The sequence below is a fragment of the Chlamydotis macqueenii genome, chromosome Z (genome assembly GCF_036417535.1).
Source record: "Chlamydotis macqueenii isolate bChlMac1 chromosome Z, bChlMac1.mat, whole genome shotgun sequence".
Lineage (NCBI taxonomy): Eukaryota > Metazoa > Chordata > Aves > Otidiformes > Otididae > Chlamydotis > Chlamydotis macqueenii.
This window is the reverse complement of record NC_141593.1, coordinates 81791592-81817167: the sequence shown is the minus strand read 5'-3', so window position 1 is coordinate 81817167 and position 25576 is coordinate 81791592. Positions and strand designations below refer to the sequence as shown.

Below are 25576 nucleotides of genomic sequence, written 5' to 3'. Positions count from 1 at the left end.
ATTTAGGGAGGGAGATGGGGGCGGGGGGAGGGGCGTGGAAAGGGGAAAATAAAAATGCCAGTAGTGGAGTCATTCAGGGTGGAGGCATCGTGCGCTTAAATAAAAAGTGCAAGAAAAGGTGTTGGGGAGACAAACATCAGCTTAGCAAGACCTGGCCTTTGGAGTGGCAGATTTATTACCCCTGTATAAATCAGAGCATAAAAACATTTGATCATTATCAGCGAATCACTAAAAGGAAGAAAATTGAGAGTTATTTAACAGCCCTGTCTCAGCCACAGAGCAAAACCAGATGTAAGGAGATGCTGGCGAAGCTGAGCACTGCATCCACAGAAGAGACACTTCATATAGCTCAGCATTTCTTTTTACAGCGTAAAATAAATATCTGCACCTGCAACCATCATGTCCCTTACTTGAAGTAGGAGGGCTACTGGTTTTTATGAGTTTTAGTCAAACTCATAAAAAACAGCTTACAGGCTCAAGTTTTACATTTCTTACTTTAGGAAAAAAAACCTAAAGATCAGGTCTCACAGCTAAACAGACCCTATGAAAGTGCAGAACAATGCAAAACATCTGGAAGTACAGAATAAAGCTTGTGTGTTCATTCTGTGGGTATCTGTGGTATTCCTTCTGAACTTTATTTCCCTGGTGTAAACAAATAGAAGTTCCTGACGTCTACCCAGCCACAAACGTGTTCTCACCAGCACCGCCCTCATTGGCTGCTGGATGCTCTGTAAGCCCGGACGGTGCTTCCGCACTCGAGTGACTTTGATTTTCATATCAATTAGAAAGCAGCAACAACAACTTTGCACTGGCTAAGTATTCAGAGTACGATTTATTTGTATTGTTCTCATAGTAGTCTATTGATCAGCCTGGACAGAGTGTTGTGAGAACACCTAAGCTATGCCATGGCTCTACCATCGTTGTACCATTGCTATACCATCGCTATGCCGTGGCTCTACCATTGCTATACCATCACTATACCACTGCTATACCATCGTTATACCATGGCTCTACCATCGTTGTACCATTGCTATACCATCGTTATGCCGTGGCTCTACCATCGCTATACCATCACTATACCACTGCTATACCATCGTTATACCATGGCTCTACCATCGTTGTACCATCGCTATACCATCGTTATGCCGTGGCTCTACCATCGCTATACCATCACTATACCACTGCTATACCATCGTTATACCATGGCTCTACCATCGTTGTACCATTGCTATACCACAGCTACTCTGCCATGAGAGGTCAGCTCCATCAACGCGGCAGCATGTGGCACTTTCTGGTACCCAAAGGTCTGGTGTGCCTGCTCGTCCAACAACATCCTTGAGCATTTTGAGGCTTTTCCCACCCCATCACCAGTGGGTGCAAGCTGACGGGCCTGCTTTTAATCATCTCACACACTAGAGACATTTCATAGCTGAGACGTGACCAGGGGGAACTCACAGCCATAGGGTTCATCTCATAGGCTCAGATGTACGCTGCTTATTCCAAGGCTCTAGATTTAATCCCCGTGTGTGATGACTCCGCAACAAAAGTCACTGCAGAGATCAAAGCAAGATAGGATGCCTTTTGTCGCCAAGGTTAATTAAGCATAATACTCCCATCTACGGAACCATAACGCATGCACGTATTACTGTCACCCAGACAGACTAATTGTTTCTGTTAACAACTTGGAAAAACAATCAGCTTCTACTGAAATTACAGCATCTCTAACTTCCGAGCAAGATTTTAACCATTATTGCAGGAGATGATACATACCGTTTTTTCTTGCACCAATAGCAGAAATTATTACTGGAACTGAAGAGCGGTTTAACGCTTTTTTTATCATCGGGATATAACTGTCCTTCAGTTCTTGAAAGGAAGCCTTGTCATTGACAGAGTATTTAATCACAACAATATCAGCTCCTCCAATGAGGCTGCGAGAGGTGTACCAGTCACTGTCAAATATATCCTAAACAGAATAAACACCGATCAAGAACTTACTGTCTATGAAGGAAAATGTGAACTATTCAACAGTGTTAATGCAAAACCTTACAAAAGTACTTTTAATTGATAACCCAATCACTTATTTGAACACATGAAACAAAAAGCAGAATTAATACTTTGCCATTTCCCTGTTTGGAGAACAAGTTGTTCATTATCAGAAACAATAAATGTCTTTCATGAATTCAGGAATTCTTCAGAAAGAAGAAAAAATCAGGTTTACTTAGGAATATACTTTGCAGGAAGAAACTTTACTGGTCTAATTACTTAAATTTCAAATGAGTTAATTAAGGAAATAAAAGCAGCTTCAGTGCTAGAGGTTTGCAGCAATTAATACAAAACCATTATTTATCACAACATTTTAGGGAAAGGGTTACACAGAACTATGCTATGAACCTTTAAATACAAGTTTCATCAGCTGGGTGTGATTGTTGTCTGCTTCACAAGAGTTTCCACGTAGTTTTAACAAGTATTAACTTCTTCAGAATAAGGACTTTAGTCACATAAATAAACTTTCTTTTTTGACTTCACTTCCAATTTGTCATCGTTCTATGTTTTAAGTGCAAGCCTTACACTCTAGAATTTTTTAATCCTGTTAATTTACAACTGTGCTGTAACCACATGTAATATATAGTTATAACTTGTACATTTGTCATGAGAACTGTAATTTCACAATTTCTAGTTTACCTGAAAGTAGCTCATGAATACCAATGAAAGCCGAGGCTTTGCACATACACTCAATTAAAAATTTTTGACAGAAATCTGCAACTGGTGCAGAGAACTGAAAATTGACCCAAAACCTAAAATATTATGGCTTCTTGGAAGAGAGAGACCTTAATACATAAAGAGGTCTTATAAGACAGATGGAAGAATTTTTTTTTTTTTTTTTAATGACAGTGGAAAGACATTGGACCAGGTTGCCCAGAGATGTTGTGGATGCTTCATCTCTGGAAGTGTTCGAGGCCAGGTTGGATGGGGCTTTGACCTAGTCTAATGAAGAATGTCGCTGCCAATGGCAGGGAGTTGGACTAGATGACCCCTCAAACCCAAACCGTTCTGTGATTCTGTAATAGTCCTGTACAACATCAGGCAAAGCTTGAAGAACTTAGGATCTTGGGAAAAAAATGGAAACAAGAAATGATGAAATAAAGAAGATGTGGAAGAGAGGAGTAGGTGAGCACAGAAGAAGTGACAAAAGGGAGCCACAGCTTGGGTGGGGAACAGTCAATGTGATTATTGAAGAACAGGACACAGAAATAAGTGCATTACAGATGGGAACCACAGAAATACATAAAAGATTATTAACATCAAGAAGTGGCTTGCATTGTCAATATAATTATTTCTGATCACTTCAGAAGAGTCATTGTTTCAGATCTGGTGAAGTAGCTGCAATGCAAAGTACAAGAGGTAGCATGAACATGACAGAAATGTATCAGCTGGCAAATATTTGCCTAGACTGTCAGTGCACGTCATATCCAGTTTAAATCTTGTATTTACAAAAAAAAAGAAGTTGGGAAATAAAGTATAACAGGTATTCCCATTAATATCTTTAATAGATGCTCTTGTTCTGTAATAAGCAAACCACTGAAAATTAACAAATTATGAAGAATAGCTGCTCAATGACGTGCTGTGTTCACAAGAGCTTTAAGAGCACTGCTCTTGGTATTTGTTTTTTCAGTCAGCTCAGTTAGACACTATTACAATCCCAGGCTAAGGAAAACCTCCACCGGTATTTACCAGAATCATGTAATCTGTGCTAAGAATATAAAGTTAACACACAAACACAAGTTCAGCACCTGTAGCAGGAAGACTACCAGCCACAGTGCTTTGAGTCAGCCAGCTAGATGGGCATTTGCAGAACTGGATCACATGCTGGGCAGAAATTGAGAATTTTTGAAAGACACCTTTAATATGTTTTAGCGGATGAAGATCTCCAGAGAATTTTCAGTAGGGCTGTATACATTTAACATGACAATGGCTTAGGAGAAAAATACAATACAAACCAAAAAATTACATAGACCACTTAGTTGTTCTATGCTGGCCATCAGAAAGTACGCCTGTCCCTCTGCCATTCCTTTCTAGCCGCCTGTCTTCAAGCTCAGCCCTGGTTTGCTATGAGCTCAGTGATAACCAGCAGCATCGCCACTGAGGTCTAGAGCACAGGTGCACGAATACACAAGAACTCCACCACAAGTTTAAGTATTAAGAATAAAAAATATTTGTGGAAACTTCTTACAAGATGTAACACGTATTTTTTACATGTTGTTGTACATTTGTATACAGTCTGTAGCTCCCTCCATTCTGCAAAGGAGCGAAAAGTTTAATGCATTATGACACCATTTCATGTTACCAAACAGAAAGATTTGGGGAAGGTTTTGGTGAATATGAACACAGCCATGTCCAAGGAAAGAACCAACTCTGACCCTCGCCCTTAGCTTCAACATAACCCTATCCTGACCTGCAGCTGAGGGCAGGGCTCCCAGACACCAAAATGCTTGGTGCTGCGGCTCCATCGTGATACCAGCCCCACCAGCCGCAGAGGACAGGACACTGGGAATCTGATACACACCCAGACACAAACTCCGCTCTGCCCCAGCCCTCACCCTGCCTCTCCAAGGAGAGCACTATCCCTAAAACACCAGCCTGGCAGACCCGCCATGCCCTAGCCCCAACCAGTTGCCCTTCTCATCGATGGGAATCTCCACAGAGTGTGTTGAAGTAGACTTGTCCTTGTCTGCATGGGCATGGTGATGCATATAACACAACAGCGGCTAAAGAGGTAGATATCATATAGCAAAAAAAAATCCCCTGAGGTATTTTTTCCAAATAAAATAATACTAATAAGAAAAGTAGTTGTATTTTGGAAAACAACAACAACAGCAACAACAAAAATGGACATTACCTGGTATGATTCCCCTACCCTTTTTGAACTTCGCACAACTCTGCAAAGTACATTTTCCCTCTCTGCAAGTGTGGGGAAATGTAGAAAAATCCTTACTGAACACAGCCACATAACTGTGCAAATACACCCCTTTGTTTAATGATTAGGGGGAAGAAACCCTACGGAGACATGATGCAGGCTGATGTCTGTCACTTTCTGCAGTTTCCCCATGCCCCCACATATTGGATTTGACACCCCTGAGGACCATTCTTGAAGATGGATGCCAGGCTTAGAACCACAGAGGAGAAAGCCATGTTCCCAGAAGTCTTCTTGCAATTATTTTCATTTTGTATCAGCGCAGCATAGCCTGCTCTGTGCTGGGAAAATCCCCCAAAACGTCCCCGACATCGAAGTGTTATGTGCTCGAGGCATCACTGACACCGAGCTCTGGAGGCTCAGCCAGGGTAAGCCGGTCAAATCAATTATCACTTTTAGGAAAGCTTTCACACAAAAGTAGCAGAGGGAATTTCTTCAGGCAACGAGCAACTGTTCAGATTCAGGAATAACCTTAATTTCAGGCTCCAGCTATGAAATTTATGTCACAGCTGCTCCTCATCACACTTCCTGCTCTGGGCACAGTCCGTTTCCCAAGACAGCCATTGACAAAAGGAAAAAGTAACTGCACAGCTTAGGTTATTATAATATGACCTTATTAATTATAATTATACTCCTGTGCTGTTCGTCTCAGGGCTTATTACAAGAAAGCTTCATTCTTTCCTTGCATGTCTCCATTGCACACATCTCATAATATATTCTTCCCATTAGTAAATCATACTTCTCGAGAATTAATGTTGAAAATAAACCCTTCAGAGGCAACGGAGACCTGATTTTCCTTCAAAATCACATGATTCCTCGCGAGGACAATACTTGCTTTGTTAAAAACAATTTATGAATGCCTTTACGGGACGGTGGTGAAATTCGCTGCACCCTGGCAGCGCCCACACTTTTTCTAAAAGCTGCTGGTGAATGTCCCCACGTCCACCCAGCCGAGCCCCTGACCCGGGGCAGCAGCCGTAGCGAACGCTCTGTGAGGGGACAAGGGAGCCTGGCTGCCGCATACTGGAGCTTTCCCCTTTTTTTTCAAGGTTTCTCTGCAATTTTTAACCAGTCAGCTCCTCAGCAGAACGGATTTTGCGGGTGTGCTCTCCATAACTTACTAGACCCCCAAAGCTACTCAGCTAGGTAACACGCAGCATAGATGGAAGTATCTTCTTCAGAAGCCAACGGAATTCAGACCAGGACCCTGGAATGCTGCTTCTCTTTTTCACTGGAGGCTTTCCAAAAGAGCTTTAACTGGTCGAGCTGACCTAGAAACAAAATTAATGAAGGCTCACATTGTCCTGTGTTGTCCTCTCATAAAGTCGTTTAATAATATTTGTAAAAATGAAAACTAAAGAACACAGAAGGGGAAATAATTCACTAGGATATGATCACTTGTAAACTGTCAACTCCAGACAGCCAAGCTTAAAAGTGGGAACGGATGACATACTAAAAACTGAAGAGTTGCAAGCCATGGCTTTGTATTGAAGGAGCAATATGACCAGATTAATAAAAGTAATAAATAAAATTTAGAAGTGGATCAGATTCTTTTACCTTCAGAGATGTTAAGGGCCAGTCTACCCAGCACAAGGAGCACAGCAATGCTGCTGCAGGGAGAAACCCAGATAACTACGCCATGGATAATACCATGGAGAGAATAAATGTCTCAGGAAAACAAGACAAGACTCATGGGAAGAGATTGTCGAAAAGGAAGATTTGAGAAAAATAATTCACAGAGCACCTTTCCAACATGGCAGTTAATGTATTTGGGCAGTAGTGAGCCCCGCGGAGGCTCTGTGCGAGCCCTGAGCAGGAACCGACACAGCGCGGCATCCATCGCTCCGCAAGGGAGAAAAGAAAATCAAACCAATTGGCTCAGAGAGGAAAAAAAGTAAAAAGGACAGAAAGACCCCTCCATCCCAGGACCAAAACGCTCTTGCATCCTTACGGTACCGCACCAAACAAGGCAGCAAAGAACGAGAGGTAACACAGACAGGAGGACACTCACAGTGAAGTTTTCATTTTCCAGCATCAAAATATGAACCACACCTCCCAAGCTGTGCTTCATTCTGAAGTTGAGGAAGATTCACTTGAAACCAGATATTACAACTTTGCTTGCACTTTTTTTTCTGCAGCTTTTTTCTTGTAGATATGCAGAAGCGTAAGAGAATTCAGTGCAAAGCGACACGTTGCAGACACACAAGACAATACCCCGGCAGCTCAGTCCTCAAGACTGGCAAACCTCATCTATTCACAGTGCTAAATAAAGCAACCTTTCCCAAGACAAATCTTAAAATTCATCTTGCGAATTACACCTTGTAAGTTCTGAGCTCCCATACTGAGGGAGAAAATTAGAAAAGCTGGGACATGCTAGCTCAACGTGTTTTATGAGAGCACAACTCGCGTACGCACCAGCACTGATCAGCTGTTAAAATCACAATATTCCGCACGGATGTTAGCACACATAGATGTTTTCCCCAGTTCTTTACATCTCCTCTCATCCTGGGTCTGCGTTTTTTATCACAATGTTTCCCAGCCATGTGAATCACAAGGATGTCGGCCCACTGGTCTGTCTGTCCCCTGCGCGTGGGAGGTATCGGCACGCAGCTCCGCGAACGTCGCGCAGGACGCAGTGGGCCACAGCGATATACCCAGTGATTGACACCTGGAGGTCAACATGGTTTTGGAAACAGTGACATTTTGACCCCAGATTTTGAAAAGTGTGCTCCACCACTATCTCTACAACCCTGCCTCATCTGCATTACTGATAGCATCCTCGCCGAAGTCAGCACCTCCATCCTGCGCCCTGCGACCACCACAGTGTCCTGGTTTGGGCTGGGATGGACCTAATTTTCTTTGCAGTAGCTGCTGTATTTTGGATTTAGTATGGGATTTGGGATGTGAAGAACATTGACAAACACACTGATGTTAAGAGTTGTTGCTAAAAAGCCCAAGGACACTGTCAGGCTTTCCAGGCCTGGCTGACGTACAGGCGCAGGAAGCTGGAAAGGATACGGCCAAAACAGTTGACCCAAACTGGCCAAAGAGAGTATTCCATGCCAGAAATATCACGCTCAGCATATAAATGTGAGTTGCCCAGGAGCCATCTCTCTCTTGCTCCTTTTCTTGCTGCTTGGTTTCATTACCGTGATCACTGCTTGGGATGGGCTGCTGCCCTGGGCTTCAGGAGACCAGACTTCGGCCTCCTCAGGGATCTGCTGGGCAAAGTGCCATGGGGTACAGCCCTGGAGGGAAGTGGGGCCCAGGAAAGTTGGTTGATATTCAAGGATCACCTTCTCCAAGCTCAGGAGCAATGCATCCCAACAAAGAGGAAGTCAGGCAAAAGTGCCAAGAGCCCTGCATGGATGAACAAGGAGCTCTTGGAACAATTGGAAAAAAAAAAAAGTGGAAGCCTACAGAGGGTGGAAGCAAGGAAAGAGAGCCTGAGAAGATTGGAGAGAGATTGTCTGAGCAGCCAGGGATCAGGTTAGGAAGATGAAAGCCCTGAAAGAATTAAATCTGGGCAAGGGCAAAAAGAAAAGCTTTTATAGGTGCATCAGGGGTAAAGGGAAGACCAGGGAGAAAGTAAGCCCTCTCCAGAAGGGAACAGGAGACTTGTTTACCAGGGACATGGAGAAGGCTGAAACACTCAACAACTTTTTTGCCTCAGTCTTCACCAGCGAGGGCCCTAGCCACATCTGCCAAGTTGCAGAAGGCAAAGGCAGGGACTGGGAGAATGAAGAACCGCCCACTGTAGCAGAAGAGCAGGTTTGGGGACATCTGAGGAACCTGGAGATACAAAAGTCCATGGGACCCAATGAGATGCATCTGTGGATCCTGAGGGAACTGGTGGATGAAGTTACCAAGCCGCTGTCCATCCAATTTGAGAAGCTGTGGCGGTCTGGTGAGGTTCCTACTGACTGGAAAAAGGGAAACATAACGATCATTCTAAAAAGGGGAACAAGAAAGACCCGGTGAACTACAGGCCAGTCAGCCTCACCTCTGTACCTGGCACAGTCATGGGGCAGATTCTCCTGGAAACTGTGTTGAGGCACATGGAAAATAAGGAGGTGGTTGGTGGCAGCCACCACGGCTTCACTAAGGGCAAATCTTGCCTGACCAATTTGGTGGCCTTCTATGACAGGATTATAGCATCAATGGACAAGGGACGAGCAACTGATGTCATCTACCTGGAATTGTGCAAGGCATTTGACACTGTCCCGCACGACATCCTTCTCTCTAAACTGGAGATGCACAGGTTTGATGGGTGGACCACTCGGTGGATAAGGAGTTGGCTGGATGGCTGCACTCAAAGAGTGGTGGTCAACGGCTTCATGTCCAAGTGGGGAATGGTGATGAATGGCGTTCCTCAGGGGTCGATGATGGGACAGGCGCAGATTAACACCTTTGTTGGTAACATGGGCAGTGGGATAGAGTGCACCCTCAGCAAGTTCACCAATGACACCAAGATGTGTGGTGCCATCGACACCCTGGAGGGGAGGGATGCCATCCAGAAGGAACTGGACAAGCTGGAGAGGTGGGCCCGTGCAAACCTCATGAAGTTCAGCCAGGCCAAGGCCAAGGTCCTGTACATGGGTTGGGGCAATCCCAGGCACAAATCCAGGCTGGGAGGAAAATGGACAGAGAGCAGCCCTGAGGAGAAGGACTTGGGAGTGATGGTGGACGAGAAGCTCAACATGAGCTGGCAATGTGCCCTTGCGGCCCAGAAGGCCAACAGCATCCTGAGCTGCATCCCCAGCAGCGTGGGCAGCAGGTCGAGGGAGGGGATTCTGCCCCTCTGCTCCGCTCTGGTGAGACCCCCCTGCAGCACTGCATCCAGCTCTGGAGCCCCCAACATCAGAAGGATGTGGAGCTGTTGGAGAGGGTCCAGAGGAGGCCACGCAGATGCTGAGAGGGCTGGAGCAGCTCTGCTGTGAGGCCAGGCTGAGAGAGCTGGGGCTGTTCAGCCTGGAGAAGAGGGAGACCTGAGGGCGGCTCCCAGTGCCTAAAGGGGCTACAGGAAAAGTGGGGAGAGGCTGTTCAGCAGGGCCTGGTGTGACAGGACGAGGGGTAATGATTTAAACTAGAAGGAGACAGATTCAGACTGGACATAAGGAAGACATTTTTTACACTGAGGGTGGTGGCACACTGGCCCAGAGAGGTGGTGGGTGCCCCATCCCTGGAAACATCCAAGGCCAGGTTGGCCGGGGCTCTGAGCAACCTGATCTGCTTGGAGATGTCCCTGCTCCTGGCAGGGGGGTTGGACTGGATGGCCTTGAAAGGTCCCTTGCCACCCAAACCATCCTGTGATTCTATGCACTGGCCATCCAGACACTGGGTGGTGAGAAATTGTGGATTGTTCATTTTGTATATTTTAGTATCCCAGTATTTTGTTCTTATTGTCATTTTCCTTTGCTATTCTAGTAAACTGTCTTCATCTCAACCCACGAGTTTTGCTTTCTTCCTGATTCTCTCCCTGTCCACCTGGGGAGGGTGAGCGAGCAGCAGCATGGTGTGAGATTGCTGTCTAGTGCTAAACCACAAGACAAGGGAAAGAAAGCTTCTCACACCGTGCTGCCACTGTTTTGCATGTTGGCAAAAATTGTTTAATCATTGTAATTTTCTAAGCCAAGCAATATCAAAGAATACAGTACCCATATCAGCGGTTAAAATCTTTACAGAGCCACTGTGTGAAAACAGCAGTCCTACAGCAGGTTGGAAATAGTGTTCCCCCATGTCTGTCTGATGGCATTGCCTGAATAATTATGCCCAAGAAGCCTGTCTCTGCATTTTGGCAGCTGCCTTCAGTCACCCTAGCATATAAAAATACCGTGCTCTCATGGCACTGCTGCTGCTGTTTCACCAACCACATGCCCACCACGATGATGCCACCTCGGTAGCATTGACCACATGGTCCAGACCTTTCATGTTTCTTCAGCTCATCAGTGCGTAAGCACCTTGGCAGCTGCTGGAAAACCTTGCAGCAGCCCTTTCAAAGACACATAGAGTAGATATAGTACAATGCCCAGTATCATAATACCATCAGGAAGGGTTCAACCAAAACCACTTGAGCTGTTGATGGCACCTGCAGACTCAAAAAGTCAAGCAGTGTCCTGGGCTGACACAGACATGTGCAGCAGCACACCGAAACACGAGCCAACTCCCCTGTACCACAATCTATCTATCTCACAAAAGGTCCCCCTCGTGCACTGGGGAGCTCTCAGTAATTTTGCACCCACACTGCTTTTCCAGATGGTTATAAAGGACCACAGCAGTTGGGCATCCTTGAGTTTGGAGACTCACAGTTGTCAATGGACTCAGCTGCCAAATTTGTGTCTAAGACTGGCTCTCCCTAGTCATATGGATTTAATCTAGATGAGATAAAAACCTCAGCTAAAATGCAAATCCACCTTTATGTTCTGCTACCACGACAGCGGTGGAAATAATGCAAGGCCCACCATGCCACCACCTCCATATATCAGTTACATGCAACAAGAAACCTTTTTCATGAAGAACATGACTTGAGACAATGCCAATCAACATTTTGAATTGTCCTGTACCATCTCCCCAGGCTACCAGAGGAACAGTCCCAAGAGGACCACAGTGACGTAGCAAACCTCAAGCACCCAGACTACGGAAAACAACCCTGTTCCGCCTAACCCTAGCAAGGAGGCATCTTCGCTCAGAACAGATAACCTCCTGCAGGGTCTGGTCCAACTCCCTGAGATGCCTTCTGCTAAGCAAGAAATGCCAGTTGTTCCTTGTCACTCCCAGCAATAAACCTCCTGCCTCCTTTAGCTGAGAACAGAAGAAAACAAAAGGCCTCCAAAACATGATGCTGCAGACAATAATAAGCTTTTCAGGGGCAAAAAAAAAGTTTCCAGAAGTGGAGAACCTTGTTTTTTAGAAGAACAAATACAAATCAGACAACATAAACCCATACAAACTGCATCTCCAAAGCAAGCCCTTCCTTCTGCCCCTCTCCAGCTACCCCTGCCTGCCTCCCCACCCCCTTCCCACCCTCCAGTCCTCCGAAACACCCTTTGAAGTCCCACAGCCTTGATTGGTATTCAGGAGCCTTCACCCGCGGCTGCGCTCCAATGGCTCCGGCAAACTGCGCGTGCAGGTCACATGCGGCTCCAGAGATTAAAAACAGGATCCCCTGGCCCATCTCAACCTGGGTCTGCAGGTGCAGCTGACAAAACCGGGTGAGAAACAGAGAGCAGGTCGATAGCCCAACCGCACCATTCGGGTTTGGGATCACAAACGTCCGATGGTCTGTTTCTGGCACCGGTAGGGTTCCTGCTGATTTCCAAACAAGTTTCCCTGACCAGGCTGCAAAAATCAACCTCAGGACAGAATTATGGAGCTGAAACTGATTATTGTTTTAATTTCTGAAAGCTGCTAAGCTTCATTTTTTTTTTAGGCTACTAAGTCGTCGTTAAATACATTTTAATTTAGATTATTGGTATCATTTCTTACACAACCATTGATCTGCTCATACTCATAACTAAGCCATCACCCTTACGAACAAACGTGCTGACAACCTGGAACGGTGCCAAAATCCTCTTTTTTTACCTTTGAATAAAGGAAATAATGTTAAGATGTGACTATTTATTATAACAGAAGTAAAATGACTCCACATACTGTAATTTGCAATACAACAAATCTCATAATGTGTCATTTTTTGAAGCTGGAAAATTGACTGCCTTCTCATTTTTATAGACCAAAGCGTTTTGCTTTATGGTTGGTAAACATTTTGAGGGAGTGCAGTGCCACAGGAGAGGGGTTCTTGTTTACCTGGGGATTATCTTCCAAAAAGTTTTCACTCAGCAGCACCTTCCTACAGAGGAGGTGGGCGGTGGCTTGTTAATGATAAACTTTCTCTAGCACCTTTGAGAATTTGCAGCATGTGCCTCACTATATTTTATAAATTTTTACTACTTACAATAGTTAAAATCTCACAATAGTGAAAATAATTTTAAATTAGCATATATTTTCATTTTCTTAAAACAGCGTGAGCTGTTAAGTGTGGTTAAAAAGACTGAGCGGTCTCTTACCCACACAGGACAGTCGTGTACCACCAGCCTGACATTTCCGAACACGCAGGCCTGATACTCTGTAAAAACCGGGTTTCCGACGTGACAGGCAGACAAGCTGCTGTGGATCCGGGAAACAAGAGCACTTCTCCCGAGATAGCTCCAGATCAGGCTCGGCTGCTGATTGTCTTCAGAAAACCCATCTCTCTCATCCCCAAAGGCAACAATATTAACGGACCTGAAATAAAAATAATAAACACAAAGTTGTGTTAACGAAGATGAAGGGCAGGGATAAGAGAGAGAAAAAAAAATCCCCTTAAATCAAAACTAATACGTTAATCCTTCCGACTCCTCTTCCCTCCCTAGATTTTAACACCCCCTGTAATCAACAGCAAAACACATACATGATCTCAAATCCAACAGCGGGATGAGAGCAAAGCGGAAAAGAAACCTGGAAACGCTGCGTGCATTACAAATCCCCGGCTGGCTTGGCTTTTTGTTTGCTGGTGTCCACGCTCAGCCTCACCGCGTCGACCTCCGGGGCTCCTGCCGCATTCCCTCGCCCACGGCCGCCCTGGCTGTAAGTCGGTGCCGGCTGCTCCGGGCGATGGGCTGCAGCCTCACGCCAGACCTACAGCAGCAGCTGTAGCAGTACCAGTAGCAGTGGTAGCAGCAGTACTGGAGCAGTAACAGCAGTACTGGCATCAGCAGTACTGGTGGCAGTGGTAGCAGCAGTACCAGTAGCAGTGGTACTAGGAGTAGCAGTGGCAGCAGTAGCAGCAGTACCAGAAGCAGTGGCAGCAGTAGCAGCAGTACTGGTAGCAGTGGCAGCAGTGGCAGCAGTGGCAGTAGCAGCAGTGGCAGCAGCAGCAGCAGTGGCAGCAGCCCAAGCAGTAGTGTCTGCGTTACTCAGCTGCTGTGGGTGAACTCGAGGTGTCAGGCAAGCAGCCGTCTGGCCCGTCACAGCCGTCGCATCCTGACGTCAGTCAGCACACGCAATGGGCTGAGCGAGCTGACGTTGCTGCAGAGCCAACACTGTGCAGCCAGGTCAGCAAAGGCAGACAAAGGCGTTGGAGTGGAGCGGTGTCCGACCCCGTGCAGGGATGTTTGCAGGGAACACAACTCTTCTGCTGCAGAAAAAGGAGCAGCACCGTGGCACCAGGTCGCTGCCACGCATCGGCGCCCAAGGGGACACCAGCACCGAGGGACCGCCACAGCTGAAGGGGAGCAGTGTGAAGATCCTCTGCTGAAATATTTAAATCTCTTCTTTTTTTTTTTTTTTCAGTTAAATAGTGTTTATTTTTGCAATATTAGGCTGATCATTTCTTAAATGCTTAAATTTCTTAAATTCTTAGACTTTTTAGTGTTAGTGTGCTACTAACATAGTACAAGCATGGACACAGAGAAATGAAAACACAAGCCAGCTGCTGATTTGTGTTTTCAAAAGTGTAATCTCTAATTGTAATAAAACAAGCACAATACAGTTTCACCCAGAACCAAATTCATTCTAAAATGGCATGTTGTCCATCAGTACCACTCCACAGACACCACATTAGCATGAAAAATCAGAGTAGTTTATCAGAGTATTTTAGGCACGTTTCGTGATAAATAAACACCCTCTATGGTGTGAACACATGCTGCTGTTAATCCCGCAGGCAAGAACTCATTCAACACACGTCTTGATACGATTAGCAGCAGAGTAATTAACAGACCCTTGCCTGCAGCAGTCTGAGAAAGGCACTGTTCCACTGTTGGCAAATGTGACAGATGACAATTGATATCACAGACAAAGTTTTATATCAATTGTATTTTGATTGGCTGGGCAATTTTTAAAAATCACAAACATTAATATCTGTTGTATGCTAATTAAGTAAAATAGTGGGTTTTTTTATGTTTGTATTGTAAATTCTAGAGGACCCACTGAAAGAAAACACCACAAAGCAAAACAAAACAACAACAGAAAATTTACAAACTTTTTTGTTTCCCCACATTTTATCACATTCCAGCTTCTGCTTTTCAATCTCACTTTGCTTAGAAAAATAAGAAAAAAACAGCAGGTGAAGGTTTTGTTTTTGTTTCCCCCACAAAAAAAAAAAGTTTGAACCCATGTTTCTTGGGTGAGTGAAAGAAATGTAGGCAATCAAAGAAAGCCACTGTTGGTTTTTTTTTCCCTGATGGTCCTCAGACAGTGATGTATCCACCTCCTCCCCATCCAAATCCCAGCAGTGTCCAGACACTGGACGGGGCCGTTTTGGGAGAGCCAGCATACCCAGAGACATCACACTCTCGCAGCCGTGTCTATTAACGTACTTTTTAAAAGGGCACTGAATATTCCTCAGAATCCTTTCATTAGTAGTGGTCTAGATGTTGAAAATGAGGAAAACTTTGAGAGAAAAGATCTTTACAATGTTAGTGAACAAAACCTAGTGTAGGTAATGACCACGTGCACACACACACACATTAATATATATATACATACACTTACATATATTTACAAACATTTTTTAATACACACAGAGAGCTGCAACATCAGGAAAAGCTGGACTGGTAAATAAGTAAGATGTGACGCAATTAACCCAAATTCCAATTAGCACAGCTTGGGCATTGCGGCGGGCCTGGCCCTGCCCAGGGATGTGAAGGGCAGGGTACCAACAGAGATGCAGGGTCACAGAAAACAACTGTTTTCTTCTGACTCCTCCCTGACCCACGTGGGACACTAATTAGGACTGCAAAGCATCAGTGCCAGCAAACTATGCAGGTGAAGGGTGTGGGGTTCACCTCACCTGGTGACCAGCAGTTAAAGCTCGCAGGCTGAAATCCCGTCCTGCTTTAGTAACACTTCAGCAATCAGAAGATTTAAAACAACATTTAGAAAGCAAGCATTAAAACTGGAGGAGAATGCTGCCTGCTCCTTGGTGAAAGTAGGTCTGTAACCTCATTTTTGTCTGCGTTGGGGAGGGACTGCGTCATATATTTCCAACTAACAAACAAAAACCAGAAAAGGAGATGAGTTGACTTTCGCAGAGTAACAAACATCACAAACTGAGAAGTCACTTGGCGCCACGACATCAGACGCGTTCTGCGAGCTACGTGGGCACTGCAAGAGAAAGCAGTAAAAGGTTGTTTAACCGAGAGGAGAGGATTACAGAGGACTGCTTGGCTGTGCCCTGTTTGGCGGTCTGGAAGTCGAATATCCTCCGCGCAGCAAACATTGCAGCCAGTGGGCGTTCGCCACTGCTGCCGACGTACACAGAGAAAACGGCAGAAAGGGAGTCATTGAGAGGGTTCGGAAAAGAATTGTGTATTTAGTCTTGTGTGCTTCACACTGGAACATGATTATTCAGTTTCAAGCAATTTCTGTGGCAGTTTTCCAGCGAGCATCTCAGATAAAGCAATAAAACAAATACGCAGTCCTGGCTGACGACAGGGTAATGATGTTTCCCATGGCAAGGCGTTGCCTGCGGCCAAGCCAAGGAGGAGAATCTTTTTCCTTGTGGAACCTGCAGCCTTCCTTGCACTGATTGCATATATGGCCTGTATCGTCAGGACAGTGATGGGATTTGATGCTTTTGGGTGCAAAGTTGTGTCCAAGCCCACTCGTTAGCTGAGCCTGCGAGCTGCATGGAGCTGCTGCTGATCTTCTGAGCAGCGTTAGGTGCACGAGAAACTCTGTTCTTCTAGGAGAGGTGAATTTCCAGGGTTTTTTTCCAAAGATAGATGATGACTCCAGATGACAGTAATACATTTTGCTGAATAGAGGTGTCTTCTCCTAATCTTGCAAAATAGAGCCCGTGGCAGGCTTGGCTTCACTGGTGCTGGCCCACCCTAGAGATCGCTGCGGTGATGTCCGCCAGCCGAGGCCCCTGCACAGACAAAGCACCAGCGAACAAAAGGAGTTCTTCTGTTGTTGTAGCCATCTGCCACATTCAAACCAACAAAAGCCGCCTGTGCGTGGGAAAGAGAGGAATGAATGGCAGGGCGAAGTTAAGGACTGCTAGTGTTTTTCACTGAAATTATGACAGAGAAATTATTTAGGGTTGATTGGACTTGGAAGTACAGTTTTTTTTTTCCCTGTCCCATGTTAATTCTTGAGCCAATTTCAGAGATGGCACAGGCGCTGCCGGCCAGGGGTTACTGTCCTCCGGCCCAACAGATTTCACTGCTGACGGCTTTCCAGTGGTTGCTGGTGGAGACATCAAGGAAAAACAGCTCAAATTCCAAGGCTTTTGCACCAAGTCGTGGAATTGCCATCCTTGGAGGCATTCAAGGTTTCACAGGAAAAGTCCTTGCTCCATCTGCATTTGTTAGACCTGCCTGGAGCGAAGGCTGGGTTCGATGACCTCCTGAGGTCCCTTCCAACCTGAATTATTCCCTGACTCTGTAAATCCCTTCCCTCTGGAGAGTGACCGCTAAGCCCTGTCCTTCACTTCCTCTTCTTACACCAGCTTTCAACCCAAAACCCAACCTCTCGTCCAATCTTGTGGCAACTTAGTTTCTTTACAAAGTTTAATAAGCTTTACAGAAAGCTTCTCAAAAGCTTTTTGAAAATGCAAGGGGATTACTATGCCCACACGACCCCCTTAATCGTTGTACTTACTGCCCTTCCTCCAAATGCCAGTGCTGCTGGACTTCACTCAGCCCTCTCCAACACCTCCCCAACAGATTGCGTTCACCCACGTGTCCCTTGATCTCGTTGTCTGTCACAGACTGTGTCATCTCACCAGGAATGGCAGCCAGCCCCATTGCTTTGGCATTCCCCAGACCCCGCTACAGCAGATTTTCGGAGATACCAGCAGCCTCCAACGGCACCTGCAATGAAACACAGGCCCCAGATCCAGTTCTGTGGTTTCTTACCTGAGTTTCTGAAGAATGGTCTCATAAATATTACCTACTCCTGGCCGCTTATGAGCATCAACTTTATTATTTTCTAGTATTACTCTATCAGATCAAGTCATGTAATACCAGGTCAATATTGAATCAAAAGTATGAAGGAGGTGGAAAATTAACTGATGGGAGGAGAAGGAGGAAGAAAAATGACATTTTTTACATTAAAACTAGATCCAGTTTGTGGCAGAACAGAGTTGTGAAAGCAACTGCATCATGCCGAGAAGCACCATCCCTACCCCAGCCTGCCCCGGCTTTCCTCACCGAGGCTTGGCCTGGTGCTGAGGCCGAGCTGCAGGGAGTGGTGGGCATGGAACAAGCGCCAAGGGGAAGGGACGGGGGCTCCCCACCAGGGAACTGGGGAAGGTCTCTTCTGGGATGGTTCCAGGCCAGGTTGGCCGGGGCTCTGAGCAACCTGATCTGGTTGGAGATGTCCCTGCTTCTTGCAGGGGTTGGACTGGATGGGCTTGAACTGTTCCTTCCCACCCAAACCCTTCTGTGATTCTTTGATTCTGTGGCCCAGCCTGACCTAACGATCAGACTGCTCCACAGGTCTCTGCTGCCCGGGTGACCCCTTCTGCAACGTGCTTGGAAAGGCGTGGGGCCACCTTGGCGCAGATGCTGCTGTGGTTTGGGGGCAGGGAAGGGATGGCACACGCTCAGCATGTTTTGAAAGTTCTAGGCTATTTTAATCCACTTTATGATCCCCTGGATAAGCACTTAAGACTGAGTGACCCCGGCGCATGAATACTACAGGGAGAAGTGCCTCAAAACTACTTAACCTGCTCCTGCAGGAGCTTTGCCCTTTGTCCGCCCACCGTTCTGTTTGCTAACATACAAAATTTCCAGTTTTTCTTAGTAAAAACATATTACAGGGGTGTAGATAGCATTCATTACATCAGGTAAATGAAAGCAAACTCATAATGTCGGCTAAACATGTGAGTTAACGTGCATTTTAAGAAATCCTGTATTATAACAGTGTACTATTCTTGATACTGCAGAAAAACTGAAAGAATTGCCAAACAGTTTGAAAAAGGAGTTGGCAGCAATTGCAAAGGGAGTTGGTTGAGCCACGTGAAAAGGACACACACACAACTGACATATCAGGTTTGTTTTCCACTTGACATTGCCGGCTCTCTTGCCAGCTAACCTACCCCGCACGCACTGGAGCCCCGCTCCGGGGAAAGCAGGGCATCACACGGATACCGTCAAGCCAAGCCTTCAATTTAATGCTGCGCAACACAGGGTTAAATACCCGTGCACCCGCTACGCACGCGAACGCACCCGCCCCCTGCGCCCATGAATCTATCCATGCCTGCCACGCACCTGCCCCTGCACCCATGGACTTATCCGTGCCCACCACATACGTGGACGCACCTGCCCCCTGCGCCCATGGACCTATCTGCGCCTAGCGCGTGAATCACTGCAGACTGCCCCTCCTGCATACATGCAGTCCTGCTAACGTTACCCCACAGACATCTGTGAAGACACAGCAAACATTGCAATCAGTAAATTGTCTGCACACTCTTGTTTACTTCTTGTTTTTTCTTTTTCACAGCAGGTATGGTGACTTTCTGATGGCAGCATATGCATTATAAATTTCCGTCTTCTCTTCTATCAACCTCATAGTAAAATGTCATGCTTTGTTAATGTAAAACAATGCAATTTTGTTTTAAATTCATATATCTTTTTTCCTCCTTTCTTAATGTTGACTTTTTCTCTACCAAATCATAAGAAAGAACAAAATTGGTATATTTTTTTCAAAAGTCATGTTCATAGACTGCTACAGATGAGATCTCACTTGCCAGTTTAAAACTGAAGACAGAAACGGCATATGACAAGCAGCACAAAATCTCTAAATTACAAGGGTTATCTTTACGTATTGGAACTTAGATTCTCAAACACCTAAAAGGATGAACATCTGGATGATGATCTCACAGCTGCCTCGTTTGCCATTATCTGTGTGATACAGCCTAGCAGCTGGAGCTTTATTTACAGAGAAAGTTAGTACAGTAGGCATAGATATGCGTAACCATGTACATCAGCACCTCTAAATCCAAATTAAAAGAAACCTACAGCCAGGTACCATCCCCAGGTGCCACGCTGCGTTGTGCCCCCATCTCAGCAGAGCGAGCATCACACACACCCCACGTTCAGCAGGACAGGGCACAGCTGCAATTGGTCCTCAGAGGTGTATGCTGTTGAATGCCACTGGGTTAAAAAAGATCCCGTGAAGAGCAAGGGCTGCTTGGTTTGGAAACTCATTTCCTCCCTTTTGAAATAAGCACCTGAAGTTTATGGCTGTCAGGCACGTTGCTCTCCATTGTTCCATTTCCCTGGCTGCAAGGAAACTTGGAGATGGGTGAGATGTGAAAGACCTTGATGTGATTTTGTTAGTGGCGCTCATTCTTTTCTAATGTTTATGTTGAGGTATGAGGTACGGAGATGACGTGGCAGAAGCCTGCGTTGTGTCCAACACCAGGAGGTTCTCAGGGGTCCCAAGGTGAGGTTGCACTTTGTCTTTCACCTGGAACAACTCTGGAGAAATGAACTGACATTCTCACTGTCGCTCTTCCGACCTGCAGCTCCTTTACAAAGGGACTTGGAAGGGGCCAGTGGGAACACCCATCCTCCTCTGTGACCAACCTGGCCACTGCTTCCCAGTGGCCCCACAGCAGCCCCCAGCCTTGCCACGCAGCCATCAGCGGCTGCTTGCAGATTGCCCTGAGCGAAGCCACCCCAGGAACAGGCACAGACCACCCACATGCGTTTATGGCTTTTGCTGGCTGCCACCGAAACCATTGCAGCTGTAGCAGGAACACCGTTTCCCAGGGGTGTATGGATTTCATTGGTAGCCAGGGACAGTGTCCCCTCAGGTCCTGAGCACAGCTCTGCAGAGCCAGGCGCAGGGAAGGGTTCGGGAGCCTCCTGGCAGGCAGCCTCAAACGTGAGAGAAGTGGCTAAAAATGTCACTGCTTAAGTAATGGAAAAGCCACTCATCACTGCTCCAGAGCGTAACCGCTGCCTTTGCAAGGGGCGCGACTACAAGCTGTGTTGCTTATCTGAAATCTTAGGAAGGCGATTTGGAAGGGCTCTGGTTTTCTCTCTTTTGAACTTCAAAAGAGAAGAAATCAGGTTTATTTTATTTATCTTGAAGGAATTTTTGGGTTCCTTCTTGTTTCCTTTTTGCTGGGAGATACAGGGAGAGCATTTGGGTGAAGGCCAAAAACATGTTTTGTGTTACGTTTTTTTTAATTTTTAGTACTTACGTTGATTTTCTAAAGGAATATTCATCTATACCAAAACTAGGGAATTTTTCAAATGTTAATTTCTGCTTTAGTTTCACACCTATAAAGTACAGATATTATTATTCACAAAGGAACTAGCTGATGAAATTTGAAAATGCAGGCTGTAAGAGGCAATATTATTGACTTACAGTATTTTACTGCTATGAATTTTTCTGGAAAGGATTCTCGCATTCTGCAGAGCAAAGAAAAATTTTGTAAAAGATGTCCTGTCGTAGTTCAGCCCCGATCGGGACCCGACTACGCAGTCTCTCTCTTGCTCCCCCCACCCTCCGAGGGAACAGGGAGAGATAATATAAGGAAAAACAGCTCGAGGTTTGAGATAAGGACGGGGAGAGATCCTTAAAGTTACTGTCACGGGCAAAACAGACTTGATTTGGGGAAAACTGTTCGTTTATTTCTGAAATGAAAGCAGGAGAATGAGACAGGGAACAAGATAACCTCCCCCCCACCCCTCCCTCTTCCCAGGCTTAACATTATCTCTACCGCCTTCCCGTCCCGAGCAGCCCAGGGGGGAAGAGGGAATGGTGGTCGCGGTCAGTTCATCACACATTGTTTTACGCCACTGCTTCATGGTTGGGGGAAGAACTCCTCACATTCCTCCCCTGCTCCAGCCTGGGGTCCCTCCCACGGGCTGCAGGGGGATCTCTGCTCCATCTTCTGCACTGACCTTGGCGTCTGCAGCCGTTCCTCTCACAAGAAAAGTTCTTCGCAACAGGCTGGCAGACACCTCTCAGGGTCTCTTCACATCTCATCTCCTCTCCACTTCTCTCAGCCGGGCCGGGCCGAGTTGGGCCCAGTCGCCGCCCGGCGGGAGGCCAGAGGGTGAGGGGTGCTGGCCCACAAGGCTCGCGCCTCCCCCTCTCTGCCCTGGCTCAGCTGCTTCACATATTTTTTAATTATTATTTTTCCCCTTCTTAAATACGTTATCACAGAGGTGTTATCAGGGAACGTTCTGCTACCAATTGGCTTGGCCTTGGCCAGCAGCGGGTCTGCCCCAGGCCTGGCCAAGTCCACCGGACAACAGGGAAACAACTTCCAGCAGCTTCTTGCAGAATCCACCACCGCAGCCCCCCCTCACTAAACAAAACCAGAACATGTCCATAGCTATAAACAGGTTATTATGGTTAAAGATAGCTTTGTTCAAATTATAGTAGAAAAACGTATTGGGATAAGAGATCAAGGCAGAAATAGCACACATTTTAAAGTGTCAGTATGTTTTGTCTATCTAGTTAATCAGTTATCAGTTACTAAGCAAGCAGTTGAAAAAATAACCAGAATCTCAGAACAGTTTGGGTGGGAAGGGACCGTTAAAGCCCACCCAGCCGAACCCCCTGCCAGGAGCAGGGACGTCTCCAACCACATCAGGTTGTTCAGAGCGCCCATTGCCGGCTCACGTTGAGCTTCCCGTAACCAGCACGCCCCAGTCCTCCTCAGGGCTGCTCTCAATCCACCTGTCCCAGCCTGTAGCGATACCGGTGGACCTTGCGTTTGGCCTTGCATGTGAATTTTGTTAACATCAATCCCCCTTTCTGCTGAGCACATGCAAACTGATAATGAAAATTTGCGTGAACACCTGCATCTCCAAACTGGCAGTGAGATCCAGGTTTTTCTTTCAGTGCTGAGTCTCACGATAACGCCGTGAGCACTGCAAGCTGCCAGAGCCTCCTGGGAGGTGCTACTCAACAGCTATTGCTTTTCAAATTCAGATGATGGTGCTGTTTTCCCGGGTGCTGAGCCGCTGCGGTGCCAGGAACACTGTAACTCCATATCATCAACAAAGGGGAAAGCCACCACTGCACTGCCCCTCTACGCTTTCCTGGGCCAAAATACAGCAAAATAATTATGCAACTTTCCCTGGAGCTACCTGTGCTAAATCAGCATGCAATTGTTTCAGGATGCTCAGTTTAGATTCTAACAAAAAAAAAAAGATTATACTTTTTACTCAAATGGTGATGTACCTATGCGTCTTGGATGTTAATTGAAATTAAGGCAGGACATTTGCTAGCAGAGGTAATATCTTCTATTAATGAACTCATATATATACATAAAAATATCAGAAAAACCTTCAGGCGCTACAGCCCTACTTTAGTGTGCCTAAAAGCTTTAGTACTTTTTCCAGCTACAGTGTCTGGCTTAATAAAAAGCTATTACCTTTATCTATGATCTCCATGTTGTCTGGGTCCTCAGTCAATTACAGCCTCAGCAAAATTCCAAGTACACATGGAAAGCCACAAACAAAATAATTTGTTTGTTGTAATCTGAAGCTTTAAAGGAATCGTAACTCTTTTTTTAAAAAAGACAGCACACATTTTACCGTAACTTTCATATAGGGTAATTATTTCTGAAATAGTCCTTCCTCCATAAGCCTTGGATTTCTAACTAAACTTCTACGGTTCTCAACAACAAACCATACTCCTCAAACGTCTCTTTTAGCAGAACAATCCCACTGCTCAAGCTTCAAAGACAGTGCTTGTTAGGGCACTCTCTGCATCCCATGGAAGATGACTCATTAACGAACTAATTAGGATATCTGCATCCATTTCCCAGTCTGTGCACCTACAAGCACAGCAGGTAATTTGCAGATGTCAGGTGTTGAAAACTATGCTTAACTCTTCATTCTAGTAAAAAATTCTACTATATGAAATCAGTAGGTTTGCAGGAACAAAAACCTCCTGAGAAATTACATTTGCTGTAGTGGGTTCGAAGAAATGACCCAAGCCATCACACTCCCCTAAGCCTCACTCACTGCTCCACATCCCCGTGCGCTCAGCACGGTGCCGGTTTACCCACTGGTGGAGATGGCTGATCTTTCCAGCCTGGCAGAAACCCACTTACCTTGGATGCCTCAGACGCAGCTGGGGCATGGAAGACCCCACCAGTCAGACCCGCTGTGGGACGGGCTCTCCCACGGCACTGCCGGCGAAGGGCAGTCTCCCCACACACATCCCCTCTCCCCACACACCCCCAGAGGCTCTGGCACGTCTCCAGCAGTATTTTCCCCATTCCCCATCCCCTGCTTCCTCCAGAAACCTTCAAAAGCAGCTGGCAAGCCAGGCAGGCAGAGCGACAGGACTGGGTGAGCGCTGACTCTCGCAGCCCGTGTTCGTATGATCAGCAGGGGCACGACGCAAATTACTTTTCTTTATCATATCAGAAAGAGCAGGTGCAAACTCCGGACCTGATCTCATTCCAAAACTAAATTAGGAACTGTACAATGCTATTGAAAAGGGCTTCAGCAGGGATAGGCTGTTTTTAAATTGTTTTCCTACAGACTAGACATTTTTCCCTGCCTGGTGTGATCCCCTGTCCTGCAAAGACTGCTCTCACCACTGTGTGTGGTCCATATGGGGTACGTTCATAAGCTTCTCATTCCCGACTTTTAAACACTTCTTACGCTGAAGCTCTCCTTTATTTCGGGTGCAGCACCAAATGAAGCCAAGGGGACGCTGCAGAACGAGGCACTAGGTGCCGAAGGAAAACGTACAGCGCCCAGCCTTGCCGTTCGTCTTGCCTAATTAAGGTTTGTGGTCATCAGGTCAAGGCTCAAGCTGCGGTTCAAACCAACGCAGTCACGGTTTCACCTGTCTTTCTTGAAAAGATGGCTCCATGATAGGATAAATATAACTTGTTTATTGTGTTCAAGCTGCTGGTGAAAGCAGCTTACGGAGCCTGAATGCCTCACAGAGTCATCATGAAAATTTTCAAGCCAACGCACAAAATATATTTCTCTGTTCTTTGCCTGGCTGATTAATGATGGAAAAACAGATGGCATTTGCTCATTTATCAAAGTAAACTACACCCCCCAAAGCTATCACCAACAAAACACTCCTCCTGAATGATCCGGAGGGTTGATCTCAGCATCGCTCTCACTAACACATCTCTCCAGGAAGCTGCCATTACCCAGCCAGTGACTCTTTGGTTTCTTGCCCACAACTACTCACTCCTTCTCTCTCTTCGCTGTCCCTGAAATGCCATTTCAGTGCCACTGCCTTAACTGAACCACTCCTCGTTTCCCTCGTTATCCAGCTATCAGTCTCTAATTGCAATCTCGTTCTTTCACCCTGTTTCAGTTTCCTTCCTCCCCAAAGTGCCATTTTCTGTTTTTTCCCACTGAAGTCTGCTTCCCCCACGAGCACCCACACCTCCTCTTCTCACCTGTCCTGATGCTCCTCACCCCAGCGTCGCCGCCCACCATCCCCGCTCTCCCATCACATCCAATATCCCCCCGTGTTCCCCTCCGTCCCCCCTACCAACCTCCTGACCTGCTCCCTTTCAGGATAACCCCTGCATTTTCCATGCCTTCCTGTAGTAAATCAGTATAACTAGAAACCCAGAAAGGGCTGGCAGGACAAGAGACTCAGAAATGTCCA

At 46.2% G+C, this 25576-nt stretch overlaps 1 protein-coding gene across 1 annotated transcript in view; it reads right to left on the bottom strand.

Annotated features, from left to right (window-relative positions):
* Window positions 1–13853, bottom strand: part of RHOBTB3 (Rho related BTB domain containing 3) — a 29976-nt gene extending 16123 nt beyond the window's left edge. Inside the window, exons 1-3 of the mRNA XM_086770350.1 lie at window positions 13419–13853; window positions 13036–13252; window positions 1771–1963 (exon numbers count right to left, since the gene is read on the bottom strand). Of these exons, the coding sequence (XP_086626476.1) occupies window positions 1771–1963; window positions 13036–13252; window positions 13419–13420 (412 nt within the window). The 5' untranslated portion in view covers window positions 13421–13853. The remainder of the gene's footprint in view (window positions 1–1770; window positions 1964–13035; window positions 13253–13418) is intronic.
* Between the last annotated feature and the right edge of the window lie 11723 nt (window positions 13854–25576).